Here is a 20,614-nt window from a genome sequence, read left to right as displayed (position 1 = left end):
ATAAAAAATTGACCACAATTTCCTCAATCTCAGTGTATAACTGCTAAATGTGAATAAAATCAATAAAATGTTGACTCTTACTGAAGTATTGCTTCTTATACAGAATACACTTATGCATATGACAAACATGTCTAGAGTTGCAAAATAAAAGGGATAGTTCACCCAAAAAGGACAGTTCTGTCATAATTTATTCAACAGGAGATGTCCTGGCTGTTTTTTTTTTTTTTTTTATAATGAAAATGAATGAGGACTGGGGCTGTTGAGCTTAAAAAATGCACCCTAACATCATAAAAGTAGTCCATAAGACTTACGACGCTGAAGTCATATGGTACATTCTGACAACCGGCCACAAAACACACACAAAAAATTTGACGTAATTAAAGTCAAACCTCTCCAAAGTTATCGTATGGCTGCAGAAGACTTGGAAAATATCACACAAGTCATATGGACTACTTTCATGGTGTTTGTTTGTCATTTACGGAGCTCAACAGCCCCAGTCCACATTCACTTTCATTGTATGGAAAAGCTAAACATCTCCTTTTGTATTCCTAGGAAAAAATAGAACTTGACGGTGCGTAAATTTGGACAGAATTTACATTTTGGGGTGAACTATCCTTTAGTTATAAAGCAATAGATACATAAGCGTTACTGAGATAATAAATCATGTAATGTATTAAATTATAGATCTGATATTTACTTGTTCATACTGTAACTGTGAGGAGTTTGTCATACAAGGCGGGTGGTGAACCTTGAGATGAAAGAGAAGACAGAAAACAAGATAAAGAAAGAGAGAGAGTGAAAGTGTGAGAAAACACACACACACAAGGACATTTACAATGAAATTAACAGCTGTTGGACACAAAACCTTCTTAACAGAATGGATTTTGTGGTGTGTTTATACGTTTATTTCAGGTGTATGTGTGTCACCCTTCTACCTGTGAGGCTGAAGAATATCGTCCAGGACCGCGGGATGATGAACTTTTCCCTGAACCCATAGAAGAGTCCACACTCTTCCCACTGTAGCAGTGAGTCCGAAGGCACTTCCCATATTCTTTCCGTACCTAAACAGCCACACATACACAATATTAAAATGTATACATGTTTAAATGACATGTATTTGTTGAATTTGCATTGTTGGATTCATCATGTGTGTGTGTTTGATTTTTTCCAAACCTTCTTCTGCAGGACGCAGTGAAATATGAAGATAAACATGCCCTGAAGGGAGTTAAAGATGGTAAAGAGGTACGCCATGATCACGGTGCTCTCGTTTACATACATCAGCCCGAATGCCCAGGTCAGACCCAGTAAACAGAGCAATGCTATGGCTCCAATTACCCACGATCTAAAACAAACACACACCAAATCAGCCTTTAATGTAACGGCAAAATATGCTGTTAAAACAGATTACTCACAACACAAGGAATTTTTGGTACAAGTGGTAGATCAGCTGCTCAAGTGGTAAATTTGTATCCAGGAGACCAATTAAAAAGAACTCCATTTTCTTTCTCATTCAGTGATTTAAGTGAACGTTTTGGGCTTTAAAAAAAGTCAATACCATATTCATTACCACAGAAGAAAATATCGACTTCCCTCAATTTGTAAAAACAAAGAGAAAATGCATGTACTGTAATACACCAATAGACGTCTGTGGGGCAAGGCATTGCACTGGGATAAATATTATGACCACAAGATTTTCACTATACTATACAGTATATTATGCTAACATGAGACTACTATCGCTTGACTGTCCAAAGTTATGTCCAATATTTCATCTCCTGTCATGGCCATTTAAAGTCATAAACACAGTATAAACGCAGTAACTTTGCACAGGGATACCACATGGGGACGTGACAACTATCTGCAACAGTATTGTTTACAAATGAAACAGAGCATTAGAAACATTATTAGAAATTAGAAACTTGTGCTGTTTTTGCAGTCACCTCTCTCACATGTGATATGTCAAGCCAATCGGCGCACATGGTGTAAACTGAAAGGTCCTTTGATGTGTAATCGGGTAGCCAATCAAAATGCGCACTCTCTCTTTGCCTAACTTTTAAATTTGCTCAGTTGCAAGTAAGGTGGTTTCACTGCACCGCGCTGCGTCAGTTTTCTCTGAAAATACTATTTGCTCAGGTGGTTGCTGGGGCTTTTTCTCAGCTTGCACGGTAAGGTCTGCTTTTGGCCATAACACATAGAAGCGCATCTTTTTACAAATTCACACAGTGAACCACAGCCAAATCCAGCTATCTTAGGTCATTGGTTAAAATAAATCCACACATAGCTAGGCTAAGTCACTAGTTAAATAAGCTCTGGGCTTTCTGGGTCCAGGTACACATTATAAGTCAGGTCACTAGCTGTTTAAGCCAATCGGCCAAGCAGGCCCAAGCACACATAGAGATTTAGGATCATTAGCATTATTCCATTCGGCCAAGGCCGTATGTTTGTGAATGTTCTAGCAGTAGCCTAGCAGATCTAGTCTGCCAACACAATATCCTAGCAATATGTCATACCCACATTAAAATGCTAAATCTTACAGAGTTGTAATGACTGAACTTTGTTTCTTTCTGTAAAGTGGTGTTTCACACCAAAACCTACCATATCCCTTCAGAAAGAAGGCATGGATTCTCTCTCATGACAGAATTAAAATTTTTGTGTGAACTATTCCTTTAAGAATTCCTTTAAACTATTCCTTTATTCTTTTCTCTCTTGCTAGAAATATTTGTCTCTCTCTGTGACAGCAGTTAGCACACACATCCCCTTGTTCATTTCAGAAAAAGCTGAACCGATTGTGTCTGTGTTGTGTTCACCTGCAGGGCGACAGATCCACCCAACTGATTACATCCAGCTCAATTTAACAGCAAAATAATATACTATTACATATGCTGCACACCCAATATACCACTAATGGCACAATGCTACACACACACACACAAACACTATACAGAAATGTCATATTGTATCTGAAAGTGTAGTTAAATCAAACAAACCATACTAAATATTAAAAGTTTGTCAAGACAAACTTTGATGTTGGCTTGACAAAGCCTTAACATAAATGACAGACAGACAGATACATAGATAGATTAGATAGAGAGTAGGTGTGTCCCAAATCGCACATTTCTGCACTATTCTACGCCATTTTGTACAGAGAGTAGTTTGTTAACACTGAAAAAGCAACGAAAAAAGTGTACTATGAGTACCTGGATGATGAACGTCTTCAACCAACAAAACACAATGTGGAATGTTGGACAATTAATGGTCTTAACGGCTGTGGCTTGCCCTACATAGCGAAAGATGGAGTCACCTGGCCGCAATGCTGGCTGTGAGTTTAGCTAAACTTCTGTAAAGACAGCACCTTACAAATGTAATTTAAATGCTTTACCATCACCCCACACTGTGTGAATTTGTTAATTATCTTAGATGTAATTGTTATACTGAGGTTGGCTTGTGTGCTAAAGCTAGTGCAAACTCATTGCATGCGCATGTGCCTCACTGTAACCTCGATATTTGCTTTTTTTGGAAATTATTTTTTTGTGGTAATCAACAATATGCCACAAATGCTGCTTACTGAGCATAACTTGTTCAAACTCAGACAATTCCTTTAACCCCTAAATACATGGGTGTTTTCCCAAACATTATTATATACTAGGGTCTGTAGAGACCCGGCACGTATATCTATCACAGATGGATCTACAAAGTGCCCAGATAGTGTCAAAATCCCAAGATATTAGCAGTTACAGAAATACTCAAACCAGCCCATCTGGCACCAACAATCATGCCACAGTCCAAATCACTGAGATCAAATTTATTTCCCATTCTGATGGTTGATGTGAACATTAACTGAAGCTCCTGACCCATATCTGCATGATTTTATGCACTGCAGCCACACGATTGGCTGATTAGATAATTACATGGATGATTGTTGGTGCCAGATGGGCTGGTTTGAGTATTTCTGTAACTGCTGATCTCCTGGGATTTTCACACACAACAGTCTCTAGAATTTACTCAGAATGGTGCCAAAAACAAAACACATCCAGTGAGCGGCAGTTCTGTGGATGGAAATGCCTTGTTGATGTGAGAGGTCAACAGAGAGTGGCCAGACTGATTCGAACTGACAAAGTCTATGGTAACTCAGATAACCGCTCTTTACAATTGTGGTGAGAAGAATATCATCTCAGAATGTTATTCTGAGATGCAGTTTGGCGCTGTTTTGGTGGCACAAGGGGGACCTACACAGTATTAGGTAGGTTGTTTTAACATTGTGGCTGATCGGTGATATATAGATATGAAATATTCCCAAAAATATGATTTATGGAAGCACAAAAAAAGACACTATAACATATCTTGGGTCTTTTGGTTATAAAGTTATAAAAAATATATTTTTTGCACTATTGCCTTAGTACTTGCCTTTTTTTTTTTTTTTTTTTACACTGAGGAAGAAAGGCTGAAGACTACTAAAAGACCAAACACCCAAAAGACACCGCCATCTTGGAATTTTTCACCCGAACAAAGAACAATATCCCATGAATTATTCCATTGGAATACACTTGGAGTATGTCTCTCCTCAAGTCCCCACTCAAGCCTCTCTCCTCTGTTTTCTAAACACGCGTCAAAATGAACATTCTAAATGCTTTATTTGTCTTGTTGGCAGGAGTAGCGCCAGCGCATTCAGCGCAAAATGGCCGTTTACTGTTGGCGTGAAGGGACTTACGCATCCAGTGTGGACAGCATCATTATAATTGGAGGGATTTGCTTTTGTCACGTTGTGCCGCTTGTGTCTGGTGTAGACAGGGTGTAATCAATCAGATGTGAGCTCGAGTAGACTTCAGCAACTGTTAAATGGGTGAATAAGCTGTATCTACTAATGTAATGTTATTGTGGCTAAAACTGCATACACATAAGAACATAAACAAAAGATTATTAAAATTAGCATACCAGAGACGAGAAAGATCACTAACTGGCTTTAATATAACAGTCAGAAGTTATTGAAGTATGAAGTAACGAATACAATTCATGGTGAAAAGACTCACATGTATGATATTTGGCAAGTAAAATAATGTTATTTTAGCTGAATGCCAAAATAAAGCTGCTGAAGTAGCTCTGCAGCACATCAGCAATAGAACGAGACGCAACAAACCCTTCCAGCGTAGATGGCTTCATTCATTTTAATGGGAGTGATTTGCTTTTACTGCCACATGATGCGCCGCTCGCGTCTGTTGTAGACAGAGTATAAGTCTATGTGACATTTGATTATCTGCTGTGCAAAATCCATCATTCCAATCAGTTAGAAAAAGATATAGCACACTTAAGGCCCAGATATACTTCATACGAAATTGAAGAACGAACGGGTATGATGTCATTAAGAACAAAATCCCTGGGGGGCGCCAGCACCTGTACGATCAGCACTGGTGCCCCCCAGGGATGTGTGCTCTACCTACTAATCTTCTTCCTGTAAACCAATGACTGCACTGCCAAGGACCCCTCTGTCAAGCTCCTGTAGATTTGTGTCGTCTGCGAAGTCACTGGCCTCATCCAAGATTACCAAATCTGACATCAGAAGACTACAAAGACAGTTCGGACTGCTGAGCAGATTATTGGTTCTTCCCTTACAAAAATTGAGAATTCTTGGCAAATTTGCCGCAAACTTGCCTCAAATTCCTCACTGATAATTGTCACATGCAAATGAGCTTTGCGGCAAACTTGCAGCAAATTTTTTTGTAAGGGTCCCCTTCCCACCCTCCGAGAACTGTACACATCCAGAGTGAGGAAAAGGGCTGGAAAAATCACCCTGGACCCCACTCACCCAGTCCACTACCTCTTTGAACTGTTGACCTCTGGCCAGCACTACAGAGCATGCAGCACCAGAACAGCCAGGCACGAAAACCGCTTTTTCCCTCAGGCCATCCAACTCGTGAACAGTTAAAACTGCCCTATTGAGCAATAATTATGTGCAATAACAAGCTTAGGCTATTATATTTATTAAACATATCCTACCTCTTCTGCACAAACATTCCCTTGCACTATCTGTACATAACAGATTGTATTTGTATATACGTATATTTTTGTGTCTTGTGTATTTTTATATATACTTTATATTCTATTCACTCATTTTTATTTTTTATTCTATTTTGTATTATTTCTGTCTTGTTGTTGTATTGTCTATGCACTGGAAGCTTCTGTCACCAAGTCAAATTTCTTGTATGTGTAAGCATACTTGGCAATAAAGCTCATTCTGATTCTGAAAATCTGGCCAAAAAGACAGTGTTTTTGTGTTCATTTCAGTGGTTCGTAAGAGCTCGCCTGGGCAAACTTTTAGGAAAACTTCTAAACGGTTGCTAAACACGTTCTTGATGCCATTGGTCCACATCATCGGTAGGTGTGACCTGAAGCTCCACCTACTACTATAAGTTTTTCATTCAGTATTCAACATGAACACACCAGCGTGCAGAGCTATTAGTGTGCAAATGTTCCTACATCAATATGATCGTTCATGTAGAGACATTTTCCAAGAACATGTCATGAGATTTTTATTTATTTTTAATTAGTCTAGGAATAAATCTACTCAAATACTCTCAAGTGCCCATTCACTCATGTGCCGTCTGAAGCGAAAACCATTCACACATCTGTCCAAAGTAAGATACTGTATACCTCCATAACCATTATTTTGTCTGTATTCTCTTATAAACCTATCTTTGCAGTAGTATCAGTGTCTGTAACAAAGTTCGTTGTATGACGGTTAAGGAGGAAGCGGGAGCCGGTTTCAGTCCACGTGAGTCAACATTTAATACTTCTTCAATCGCTTTTCAACAACAGAGGGGCTTTTCAGCACACACACATCAGTATTGGCTTTTCAGTACTCAAACAAATGTATGTATCTCTCTCCCTCTCTTTCTGTGGACTGGCTGTCTTTTATCTCCCCCGACTCTCACTCTGAACATAGAAACAGTAATTAGTCACAATTCATCTCAGGTGGATCATCTGGGCTCCTCAGCTAGCACCCACCGTTGGCAGGCTCACGGAGCTATTGAGCGAAGGCAAACGTGTGGCCGACTTCACTCTGTGCCAGGGATCGGAACAGCTGGTGGTGCTCTTCTCGACTGAGGCCGACCCGCTGCAGGATGGCTTTCTTCAGCTTGGGCTACCTCAGGAGGTTGTCAACCGGGAGCTATTGGGCCGCGAGTTGGGCCTCCTCGGTCAGCAGCGGTAAGAGGTGGACTGCCCATTGCGCCCACGGCCATTCCAGAGCTTGGGCCATGCGCTCGAAGAGCTCCAGAAAGGTCTCCAGATCGTCTTGCGCCCCCATCTTTGCAAGCAACACATGGGGGTTCACTGCTGCTGGGGTTGCAGTGTGCGCCCCCTCCTGAGGCACCAAACTCCGCAACGCCCGTCGGTCCTCCTCTTGGCCTCGAAGAAGCTCCTCAAACCGTCGTTGCTGTTCTGCCCACAGACCCATGAGGGCCTGGTGTTGAGCCTGGTGGATGCTGGTGAGGGATCGGAAGACTTCCTCCAGCAGTGAAGATGACTCCATAGCAGCGTACCTTCCTTCCTGGGTTTCGGCACCAGTGTAACAAAGTTCATTGTATGATGGTTAAGGAGGAAGTGGGAGCCGGTTTCACAGTCCACATGAGTGAAATTTTAATACTTGTCCAATTGCTTCTCAGCTTTACAACAACAGAGGAGATTTTCAGCACGCACACGTCAGTATTGGCTTTTCAGCACTCAAACAAAAACACTCTCTAGAAAACACACAAAGTCTATGGTCTGTATCTCCCTCCCTCTTTCTGTGGACTGGCCGTCTTTTATCTCCCCCGACTCTCACTCTGAACATAGAAATGGTAATAAGTCACAATTCATCTCAGGTGGATGTCCTTACCACTTTCTCTCTCCCCAGACGGGTGCTCAACCACGCCCTCACCTCCACAATGTCATCATAAATTACAATAACAATGTGTAATCAGTGCATATTATGGCCGCTAATAGCGTGTTAGCACATTAGTGTCATAAATTCAGAATCCAAAAAAGACAAATTCAACATTTTTAACGCATACATTAATTTTAAATCATCATCGAGTGGTTAAAAACAGCTTCTTTAACTGACCTCCTGTAAATTCTACTCATAGAATAAGACTAAGAATAAGTCATTGATAACACATTTTAATGTCACATTAGTTTAGGTTTACATGTTGCGTCCTCACATTTAAATGCTCCTCCAAACACCTCCCGCAGCGGTGTGACAGGTGTCAGAATGTTCGCAAACAGTATACTGTTGCTCTGCTGTTTAGAACTTCTTACCCCTGAACGGGGCCTTAAGGCCACTTACACACTGTAACAGTATAAAGAATGAGCAAGGAGGAGGTGGGAACCGGACGAACCATCAAAGTAATATTTAATGAAAACTTAAACAAAAAGACAAACATAAACACACACATGACAGCTGCGTGTGGCTCTCTCTCTCACACTGCTGCATCCAGCTACATTTATCCCTCTCCTCGGCTGATTAGCCTGATTGGGAGCCGGACGTGCATAGTCACAGCCCAGCCCCACCCTCCTCCTCGTCACACACACTATGTTTTAGGTTGAAAACACATTGATTTTGCTATGTTTATGCCTCTCATCCACACTAGAATGCTGCTTTCCTTCACCAAAAATGCAGTGTTTTGAAAACGCTCTCTATTAGCCTTCTAAAATTCTAAATCATTGTTTTCTCTGAATGTATGCACACCAGCATTGCTCAGCTACGACTCCACAGGCTGTTCAAAATTCTGCCATGCCACTGTGCACTACTCACATAGTTTTCCATTAAATTCGACCCAAATCATTATCAAGGGACACAGATTTATTTTATTATTGTTAACTTTAGCTTAGGCTACAAGATAAATTGTGTATATGTATCTTTCATATAGCCAACTCAATCTTTTTCAGTAACAAGCTTGTCTTTTTGTGATTTGACAGCATGCATGAAGCTTATTGTGGGGGTGATGCTTATCTGTTTAAAACTCGCTCCCACAATGATAGCACAATGAGTGTTTTGGGTGGTGGCTTGGGTTTTGCTTTGCGATTAAGGTGTTCTGAGTGGTTATTGGCACGTTGCTATGTGTTTCCTGTGGTGTTTTATGTATTTTTGGATGTTTCTAAAGTGTCCTAAATGGTTTTTAGCACATTGTTATGGGGTTGCTAGGGTGTTGTGAGTGGTTCCCCAATGCCTCTATGATATTCTGGTCTCTAGTTACACCGATGAGCCAAAACATTATGACCACTAACATGTGAAGTGAATAATGTTGATCCTCTCCTAACAAGGCCACATGTCATGGTCTGGGTAGATTAGATGGTATGTGAACAATCAGTTCACATAGTGTTGAATGCAGGAGAAATGGGCAGGACCTGAGCGACTTTGACAAGGGCAACACGGAGATGTTGGCCTCATCTCTGACTGGGTCAGAACATCTCTGAAATGGCAAAGCTTGTGGGGTGCTCCTGGTCAGCAGTGGTGAGTACCTACCGACAGTGGTCCGAGGAGGTACAAACCACAAACCGGTGACAGGGTGTTGGGCACCGAAGGCTCATCGATGCGACATAAGGTCTACTGTGGTACAAGTTACAAAAAATTGTAATGATGGTTATGGAAGGAATGTGTCACAACACACAGTGCATTGCACCCTGCTGCATATGGGGCTATGTAGCCAGTCAGATTGCCCATGATGACCTCTGTCCACCATCAAAAGTGCCTACAATGGGCACGCTAGCGTCAGAACTGGACCTTGGAGCAGTGGAAGAAGGTCACCTGGTCCGATAAGTCTCGCTGTCTTTTATATCACTTGGATGGCTGTGCACGTGTGTTGTGGACCTGGGAAAGTGATGGCGACAGGATGCACTGTGGGAAGACGACAAGCTGGAGTGTGATGCTCTGGGCAATGTTCTGCTTGGAAACCCTGGGTCCGGCCATTCATGTGGATGTCAATTTGACATGTGCCACCTACCTAAACGTTGTTGCAGACCAGGTACACCCCTTCATGGCAATGGTATTCCCTGATGGCAGTGGCCTCTTTCAGCAGGATAATGCACCCTGCCACACTGAACACATTGTTTGGGAATGGTTTGAGGAACATGATGAAGAGTTCAAGGTGTTGCCCAGGTCACCAAATTCCTCAGATCTCAATCCAATTGAGCATCTGTGGGATGTGTTGGAACATGTCCGATCCACGCCGGCTCCACCTCGCAACTTACAGGACTTGAAGGATCTGCTGCTAATGTCTTGGTGCCAGATATCACAGGACACCTTCAGGGGTCTTGTAGAGTCCATGCCTCGGTGAGTTGGCACTGTTTTGGTGGAACGCCGAGGACCAACAGCATATTAGGCAGGTGATCATAATGTTTTGGCTCAGTGTATAGCTTGGGTCCCTATTCATTGTAAATCTTTTTTCTTTTATCGTCCACCAGGTTAAAATATTAAGCAATATTGATTAGAAAAGTTATAGCACACCTTTCATCAACAATTAGTGTAATTTGAGGTATCAGTCATATCCGTAAAGCTTCAAAGCTTAATACTAAGGGTTAGAGTTTGTTCAAATTCCTTATCCAAAGTATGAGCAATAGCATTAAATTAAAAATATTTTTACCAGGAAACCACCCATAACACTGAGAGAATGACATCTTCAAATGTTATTAACGCTAAAATGACCTTGTCCTGAATAACATGTATTTCAGAACCTCCACCTTGACACACCTCAGGACAGCTTAAACAATAAAGAGGGAAAAATTTAAGGGTGCCCAGAAGGTTATGGTGAGGTAGAGACAGAGGGGCACAAAGGCTGTCAGAATGACTGACAGCACTCCGTATTGCACTGTGAATGAGAATGTAAAAACTAGAAGCGAGTGAAGTGGGTTTATTTACTGATTATGAGGTCAATGAATGAGAGAAATATGAGTTGGAGAGACAGAGGGGAAAGATAGAGAGATGCTGGATATACTAAATGCTTACTTGATCTCTGGATCATAATCCTCATAACTGAAGAATGAAATGGAATAAAAGGAAAATCAAAAGAAAATTAGTATAATTAAACAGACATTTCAGAGCAGAACTCATTCATATGAAATGAAAATGAACCTTAGCTTCGATGTATCAGTTAGAGGTAGACCGATATATTGGTTTTACCGATTAATGGGCGCCAATAGTTGCTTTTTGCAACTTTCGGTTATCTGCAAAAATCTATGCTGATAGTTTCCGATATATATATATATATATATATATATATATATATATATATATATATATATATATATATATATATTATTTTATTTTTTGTCCTCCATGATTCTTTGAGGCTGGCGCTTTAGGATTCTACAGTTAGGACTGCTAGATTCTAGTAAATAGTAAATTTGCCATCAAATTCATCCTCAAGGACATGCTTAGTCTCTGATTGGACTAGAAGCTCAATCTAGGTGTCATTAGAAAGCTGAGATCCTTCCCTTTATGATTATATATAACATTTTACCATCAATAGTCAAAAACATATTTTTCTGATGATTTGTTTTGCAAGTCACAAACAAGATTTAACACTTACACACTCAACACAAAACACCACCATATCACACAGAGACACACAGGGGCTATTACAGAGATGCACAGGTGCCAGGGGTAATTACCCCACACACACACACACGCCGAGTTGGGGTCTAATAACCACAACAGGTGCACAGCAAAAATAAATGATTGATGGAATTAAAGTGGAGACTATTAAACATCATTTTGCAGCATCCATCTTAATGACAGGGGCATTTAATCGGGTTGATTGGCCTATAAACACTCGGGGGGGGTGACGGATGGGGTATTTGTGTAGCAGCGAAGAAAGGAAAATCTGAAGAAGTGAAAAACATCAAAAGACTGTTGAAGATGAATTTCAGTAACACTTTATTTGAAGCATATAGGCTAATAAATATACAATGCATTATAAAGACATTCTTAATCCACTTTAAAGGTTTTCATTAAAGCTAATGTGTATAGGGGGCCTGGGTAGCTCAGCAAGTAAAGACGTTGACTGCCACACCTGGAGTCATAAGTTCGAATCCAGGGCGTGCTAAGTGACTCCAGTAAGGCTTCCTAAGCAACCAACTGGCCCGGTTGCTATGCTGTGTAGAGTCACGTTGGGTTAACCTCTTCGTGGTCACTATAATGTGGTTCTCGCTCTCGATGGGGCACGTGGTGAGTTGTGCGTTGATGCCACAGAGAATAGCGTGAGCCTCTACACACGCTAGGTCTCCGCGGTAACGCACTCAACAAGCCACGTGATAAGATGTGCGGATTTATTGTCTCATACGTGGAAGCAACTGAGATTCATCCTCCGCCACCCGGATTGAGGCGAGTCACTATGCCACCACGAGGACTTAGAGTGCATTGGGAATTGGGCATGCCAAATTGGGGAGAAAAAGGGGAGAAAATCCCCCCGCCAAAAAAAAAAAAAAAACTATCTTGGCTAAATATGCAGTCAACTGTAAGTAACCCATTTGTAGGTTGATTTTACCTAAAAGCATGAAAGCATTTTACAACAGCTTCAGAAGGGGCTCATCCAATCAGAAGAGTCTGAACTATTCATTTTATAAAATGTCTTATTGTATACTAGGGCTGGGCGATATATTGAATATTCACGATATAATCGCAGTGATACTGTTGACAATATAAAATTAAGCAATATTGTGAAAATAACGATAACATTAATGCACCTTTTATTTGGCCACTGCATTTCCCGAAGAGCACGTCATTAGACTCATTTCACGATCCTTCAGGGCTGCACAATTAATCACAATGTAGTCATATGTCAATGTTGAACCGCAAAAGGCTAAGTCTGTGCGTGCTTCAGAGGGAATGGGAGACATGCTGATTTGAGTGTGCGTGCCAAGCTAATGATACCAAGGATATCGCATAATACACTGTTTGCAGAGGTCTCAGAGTGGTTCATGTGCATTGTGAAAGCAAAATGCTGCAGGTTCACTCAATCACGCAATTCCAAAATTGCATTCATCGTGGCATTGTTTTGACAACCTTATGCAACGTCACAACATTTATTTCCGTCCAGAGTTGCATCAAATTTTGGCCGAGATCTTGTATTTATGACGGGAGAGTCGAACCACTCTGGAAAGTCTTCTCCAGCACATCCCAAAGACCTTCAATAGGGTTAAGGTCAGGAATCTATGGTGGCCAATTCATGTGTGAAAATGATTCCTCATGCTCCCTGACCACTCTTTCACAATTTGAGCCCAATGAATCTTGGCATTGTCGTCCTGGAATATGCCCAGGGAAGAAAAAATCCATTGATTTTGGTCAACCTGGTCATTGAGTACATTCAGGTAGTCAGCTGACTTCATTTTGTTGCCGAGACTAGACCTGACCAACTGAAGCCACCCCAGATCATAACACTGCCTCCAGAGGCTTGTACAGTGGGCACTATGCATGACGGGTGCATTGCTTCATGAGCTTCCCTTCTTACCCTGACGCGCCCATCGCTTTGGAATAGGGTAAATCTGGAATCAGCAGACCATATGACCTTTTTCCATTGCTCCACAGTCCAATCTTTATGCTCCCTAGCAAACTAACGTTTCTTCCAGATTAGCCTCACAAACAAGTGGCTTTCTTGTGGCCACGCAGCTACTTAGTCCAAATCCTGTAAGTTCTCATCACATTGTGCGTGTGAAAATGCTCTTACTTACACTATTATACATAGCCGTGAGTTCTACTGTCGATTTTTTACGATGTGACTTCAAGCGTTTTGGTAATCTCCAATCACGATTATTCAAGGTTTTCTTTCGACCACATTTCTTCAGCGAAGTTGACGGTTCACCACTATCCTTCCAGGTTTTAATAATGCGTTGGACAGTTCTTAACCCAATTCCAGTGATTTCAGTAATCTCCTTAGTTGCTTTCTTTGCTTGATGCAGGCCAATAATTTGCCCCTATATATATATATATATATATATATATATATAATTTAAATATTGGCTGGAAAACGTTGATATAGTTTTTGTAGCTAAATCGTCCAGCCCTATTGTATAAATTGATATTCAGCTCTATCGATTTTTGTATTGTGTGATATATTTCTTTAATTGGTTGTAAATGTACTTGTGCATCAGGAAACATCTTTGGCCGACTGTTTTGTCTTCTTTTTTCAGCATGTCGGGATACTATTAGCGTCATGTTTTTTAAAGACACCGTCGAGTTTAAAAATCACGTCTTTGACTCCTATAACTGCGTAGTTTCATTCTGATATGCTCCGTCAAACTGTTTTGAATGCAAGAACATCATTTGTGAACAGCTTCACCAGCTTTCTCTTTTTCCAAGCTAAAGACTTGAAAAAACATGAAAATGGTACTTAAGCTTGTTCTGAAAATTCCATATTATGGAATTTTTCATATAGGTCAGGGAGCGTGATTGTGTTAATTTGTCCATATAATTAATTCACCTAAATTGTTAAAATGTGTTAAATTGACAGCCCTAACATAAAAATATTTAAGACACCATTTTTTTTTTTACCCTAGACATGTAAACTAAGGCTAATAGTTACCCTCTATGGGCATCCAGGACCAGAACTATCCATTTTTCAAAACACTGTGATGATCCTATTGGCCGCTACCTGTTTGTGTTTCTTTGTCCCTTCTGCGTGTGCGTCTGTGTTGCAGATGATTGGCTGGCTGATGAGTGATTGGGAACACCGGTGTGCAGGGTTTCCATTCTACTTGTGGTTTCCTTCCTATGATAGAGGTGCTTGATCCTTTCTGGGCTCCATCCAACTCACATCACTCTGTGTCCGTGGTCTGCTTTAGCTCCAATCGAATCATTCCATTTATGACAGCTTTTCCGTAATGTGTGAGGTTTAAATATAGTGTTACTATTTTATTAATTATACTCATCTCCTCCTTTTGTTTGTCGCGATCCCTTGGGATTGTAACAAATGGCAGCTCATCCTAAACTTGGTAATTCGCATTTTTTGAAATTGTTTGGGCATATGACTCACAGACTCATGCAAAGAGTGTTGCAGGTGAGTCATTACTGCATTTGGTAACTTTGGAAAGATCAACATTTACCTGGAGTGGTGCACCAGCTGACATTGATCATTGAATTTGTGTTTGGTAGCTTTTTTTTATTGGAACAGTGTCTATCTAGAGTGGCGTACCAGGTGACATTGATCATAAAATTTGATTTGTGTTTTGGATTCAATGTTTTTGAGTTAACGAGTACGTATGGAGAAAGATGAGGATCAAATTTGTTAATAGTTAACTGAATTTGTGATTCGGTCAGTGTACTTATTATTCCTGTATCATCACAGCTGTATCAGAGGTTTGATGTGGTGGACCCTGTGATTGACTTCTCTGTTAGGAATAAGCAGCATGTCTTTCACTGGGCGTGTCAAGTTTTTTGTTTTAGATTGTTGTTTTTGAGCAGAATCAGTGGTTAGAGCATTGCCTCGGGAACATGCCCGAAGTTTGGAGGAATCGGCAATATAATTTGGTTGTTCTCTTCTGCTTACGGGAGATAGTGCATAAGTACCCACCGCTGTATGCTCGAAGATTAGAGTCTACTTTTTGTGTATTAGAAAGGGTTGGGGAAGTTATAATCTATGGGGCAGTTTTTCCTCTGTGTGCAGCTGTGAAGGTAAGGATTTGTTTCTAAATTAGTGAATTTTTTTTAGTGTGGAATCGTTAATTGAGGTATGTTTAACAAATAATGACTTCTGAAATAGACGAGTTCTTTAAAAACCCCTTCTGATCGTTTGTTAAATGTATTGTCAAGAGATCAATTGTTGGATATTGCGACGCATTATGGCATTGGCCTTACCACAAGTGATAAACGCTTGAGAGTATTCGAACAATTTTGAGATCAGCTCTCGTCCATTCTACTTAAGTCGTTTCCTTCTCATGGTAGAGGTGCTTGATCCTTTCTGGGCTCCATCCAACTTGCATCACTCTGTGTCCGTGGTCTACTTTAGCCTGAACCGAATCATTCCATTTATGACAGCTCTTCCATAATGTGTGAGGTTTAAATAAAGTGTTACTATTTTATTAATTAAGCTCGTCTCCCTTGGGATCGTAATAATACATTATTGCTTAAGATGAATTTGAATCCACAGACCTTTATAAATACAAACGTGTAGGGGCCCACTCTATTCAGACCATTGAGAGCTCTTAATTACCCTGCACTTATATCTAAAACACTTTGCTAGTGTTATCCCCCCATATTTTTCACTCTCTGCTTAAGGGACTGATGTCTCAATGTCTCTCGCACTAATGCTGCAGTAAAGATCTCGTCTCCAGAGACTGTCTTTGAGATATCGCTAAACCACAGCTAATTCACTTTTACTTTCTAATTTCCTAAAGATATGCAGATAATCAGTAAACTCAGTCACACCTTCTCTCTCACACAACCACTAGCACTAAAAAACCCAGAGAGCATTTGAAGTTTAATTGAATTTAATAGTGGCGATTTATTGCATTAAAGACGTCCTGCTGGGAGTTTTACAAACACAAGACGAATGCGTCTCCTTCCTCTGGTACCCTGTTGCAGATCACTGGGGTTAAACATGAAAAATTAACTTGAATTATGATAAAAGATGCCTCAGACTGCTTTTAAACGATTTGAGTGAATTAGCAGTAATTTGTCATATTGTCTGATTCTGTCTCCAAGTGCGAATCTGCATGCCAATGGAAGCCTTAATTGAGTTATTTGGAAGCAGAAAGTCTTCTTGACGGTAACGATATGACATGAATAATGTCCTCAAGGTGCTGAGTTTTTCTCTTTACAGAACCTTGTAGAAAAACTTTGAGTGTTTCTACAAGGCAAGTGCAAGTAAAACAAAGGATCGAATTGTCTCGTCATGCCGCTAACCCTGACCCTAACGTAAATCGCTGGAACAGAAGACACAAGCACCCATTCAACCCCTCTCAACGGAAGACCCCTCCCCCCACACGCACGCACACACACACACACACACACAACACACACACATATACACACACAAACACAGGGGGAAAAGAGAGGACTGGTGCAGGTGGCCTTTGGAGGGAAAAATCGCAGGTAAAGTTTATAAACCATTTGATCTTACCAGTGCCACTCCACTATGACACAACCATCATAATAGCGATAGCTAGACAAATACAACAACAGAAACATGACCAAGAAACACAAAGAGAAAGAGAAAAAAAAAATCATTTGAAATGTGCAATTACAAAAAAAAAAATTCAAAGTAATAACAATGACAGTTAAACAAATAAAATAAACTAAAAAAAGAACTGAAAAAAAAGCAACAGCAACTATACAACTGTTACTAAACTTACAAGCGCAACACTCTTGATACTCAACTTGATAGCGAGAACCCTACCTTTTGAACACAAACCAAACAAATGACTTACCAAAGCCATAATTACCATATACACAGAGGCAAATGAAGGACTATATCTGGATTTGTGGCATGACAAGACTGAAGCAATGAGGTCATGACCTCTAATTGGTTTGAGGTTAATAACTTGGCATTACTAATAGCTTTAAGTCACTGATGTACACATACATACATACATTTTTTTTTTTTTTTTTTATTTCTTAGAGAGCACTGTTATAAATCATATCTTGGTGAACAGTGGAAAAGTCGATGTTCACGCAAACACACTTACAAAGAAAGACATACTCACAAACCTAAACGCACACGTTTTATGAAAAAAAAAAAAAATGGTAAATTCGAAAAACAGACCCACACAGTATATCTAGGTTGGTATGCCGCATATATTGTTTTGTGTTGATAGTGATTTTACAATACGGTTTAAAATGATGGAAGTTCAGGCATGAAACTCTACATGGTGCAAGCTGTTATTCATTAGCCAGTTGGTTTGCTCAAATGTGATATGCTCAAATGGTGTAAGCTGATAGGTCTTTTGACATGTAATCGGGTAGCCAATCAACTTGTGTACTCTCTCTTTGTCATATATTGTTCACTTTTGCAGATAAGCTGGTTTCACAGCAGCACGCTGTAAGTGTTTTTCTCTGAAACCCTCCTCCTCTCCAGTTCCACTGGTCTAGATCCGCTTCATTGGGATTGTATGTATGTCTACTTATGCATCATAATTTCCTACATGCTCATTGTAGCGTGTCTTATGTTGCGGCTAACTGTGCAGCAGCAGCAGCAACATGTCCACATTCTTAACTCAGCATGTCTGTGTATGTTCTAGCAGTAGCAAGTCTTCATACTTGCTCTGCAGCAGCAGCAGCAGCGTAGCAAATCTAGTCCGCCAAGGCCAAAATCCTATCAATATGTAATACCCACATTGCTAAATCTTTGCGCTAGTTGTCATGACTAAACTGCAGAAAATATATTTTGCACAGCTATCGGTGGAAAGGACTGCTGCTTAACAGTTGTGTGTATATCAGCTATTTTACATCATCATCAAATGTGGTTCATACAATACGAATTTTACAAATAAAAAGAGAAAATAATAAAATGAGATGAAGTATCTTTCATTTGTAAAGTATTTAATTTACTCGATTATCCAAAAGTATGCATTTCAACATGGCTATATTGTATATACAGTAAACCATTTTTGTGCTTCCACATTTCAAACTAATACAGCCGAGTATGAAAACAAAGTATGAAAACTATGAACAACAGACTATAATCATCTCATTATTAGCATGAATAGAACATCTGATTACAAGACTGATCCGATTTAATCTGAAACCTCATGGAGGGGGAGAAATCTGAGTGATTTAAGACCCTCGCTTGTGAATTAATCAAACACATCACCTCTGCTGTTGTTGAGAATGCAGTGCTTCGGTTTAGATCAGTCCCTTCAAATTTATGTGAAGTAGTATTTCTAGAATATCCTTAATCAGAGTGCAGCAGTTGAGTTCGGAAGTAAACATCACATTATTTTTATTTAACAGAGATCTAGATTTTTTGTGATAAAGTATACAACCATTGCAGACAGACCTACCATGAGCTCTAGGGTTAAGTAATCATAGATGCTTTGGTAAAAGCCACAAATCAGATGTGATTTTTTTTTTCTTTTGACTTGTTTATAAAAAAAAAAACAACAACAACTTGTGTTTACGAGTCGGATTCACTGTTACCAATAAAAAAGGAATCACAGCAGAAGAGCTCAACATCGAGCATCCACACTCATAAAACACTGCTAATGATGTAATCAAATCAGTCTTTCTACATCATCTATCAACTTACAGTATATATTAGTATGTATTTTAATATATCTTTATATACTTTGAATCTATCTTATTTCACAGCTCTCTGCAATATATGATTCTGACTGATCAATCCCTGCATTCTGCAGTCAAATATTATTCAATAATGACCGCTAAACTGTATCATTGACCATTGTCCAAAACAACCAATTTCCTATTAGGTAAGTAGCTATTTAATTAACGGGATAGTGTGCAGTTAGCCTCTGCTTCACGCTGAGGTCCTGATTACCCTTACAGTGTTTATTTTGTGAAAATGACCAGATGACTAAACATTATCCCTTATGTATTTTATGCTTGTATTCAATGACTTAAAGTGAATAGTTTTATAGTCTTCAAAATTCAAAATACATAATTAACATTGCTTCATGGTATTAGTTAGTTGGCTCTTAAAAGATTTAAGTACACAGTCTTGTACCTACAGGATGTCTTTTTGTAGGGCTGCCAATCGATTCAAAATGTAATTAATTACACAACATGCTGATTAAGTAATCAAATTAATCAATATTAATCACATATATACACACATATATATATATATACATATATATATATATATATACACATACATATACATATATATATATATATATATATATATATACACATATACATATATATATATATATATATATATATATATATACATATATACACACACACACACACACACACACACACACACACACACTGATCAGTCACAACATTAAAACCACCTGCCTAATATTGTGTAGGTCCCCCTCGTGCCACCAAAACAGCGCCAACCCACATCTCAGAATAACATTCTGAGATTCTATTCTTCTCAACTGTACAGTGTTATCTGAGTTACCGTAGACTTTGTCAGTTCGAACCAGTCTGGCCATTCTCTGTTTACCTCTCTCATCAACAAGGCATTCCCATCCAACTGCCACTCACTGGAGGTTTTTTGTTTTTGGCACCATTCGGAGTAAATCCTGGAGACTGTTGTGTGTGAAAATCCCAGGAGATCAGCAGTTACAGAAATACTCAAACCAGCCCGTCTGGCACCAACAATCAGCCAATCGTGTGGCAGCAGTGCAGTGCATAAAATCATGCAGATACGGGTTAGGAGCTACAGTTAATGTTCACATCAACCATCAGAATGGGGAAAAAAATGAGATCTCAGTGATTTGGACCGTGGCATGATTGTTGGTGCCAGATGAGCTGGTTAGTATTTCTGTAACTGCTGATCTCCTGGGATTTCCACACACAACAGTCTCTAGAATTTACTCCGAATGATGCCAAAAACAAAAAACATCCTGTGATCGGCAGTTCTGTAGACGGAAATGCCTTGTTGATGAGAGAGGTCAACAGAAAATGGCCAGACTGGTTCGAACTGACAAAGTCTACAGTAACTCAGATAACCACTCT

At 39.8% G+C, this 20,614-nt stretch overlaps 1 protein-coding gene across 1 annotated transcript in view; it reads right to left on the bottom strand.

Moving 5' to 3' along the window:
- The window catches only part of LOC127456476 (adhesion G protein-coupled receptor L3-like), a 369,401-nt gene that overhangs the window by 14,804 nt on the left and 333,983 nt on the right, over nucleotides 1-20,614 (bottom strand). The window contains exons 20-21 of the mRNA XM_051724997.1: nucleotides 1,174-1,342; nucleotides 936-1,061 (exon numbers count right to left, since the gene is read on the bottom strand). Of these exons, the coding sequence (XP_051580957.1) occupies nucleotides 936-1,061; nucleotides 1,174-1,342 (295 nt within the window). The remainder of the gene's footprint in view (nucleotides 1-935; nucleotides 1,062-1,173; nucleotides 1,343-20,614) is intronic.

The sequence above is a fragment of the Myxocyprinus asiaticus genome, chromosome 2, assembly GCF_019703515.2.
Source record: "Myxocyprinus asiaticus isolate MX2 ecotype Aquarium Trade chromosome 2, UBuf_Myxa_2, whole genome shotgun sequence".
In the NCBI taxonomy this organism is placed as follows: Eukaryota; Metazoa; Chordata; class Actinopteri; order Cypriniformes; family Catostomidae; genus Myxocyprinus; species Myxocyprinus asiaticus.
The sequence above is the reverse complement of the archived record's forward strand: the minus strand, read 5'-3'. Positions and strand labels throughout refer to the sequence as shown.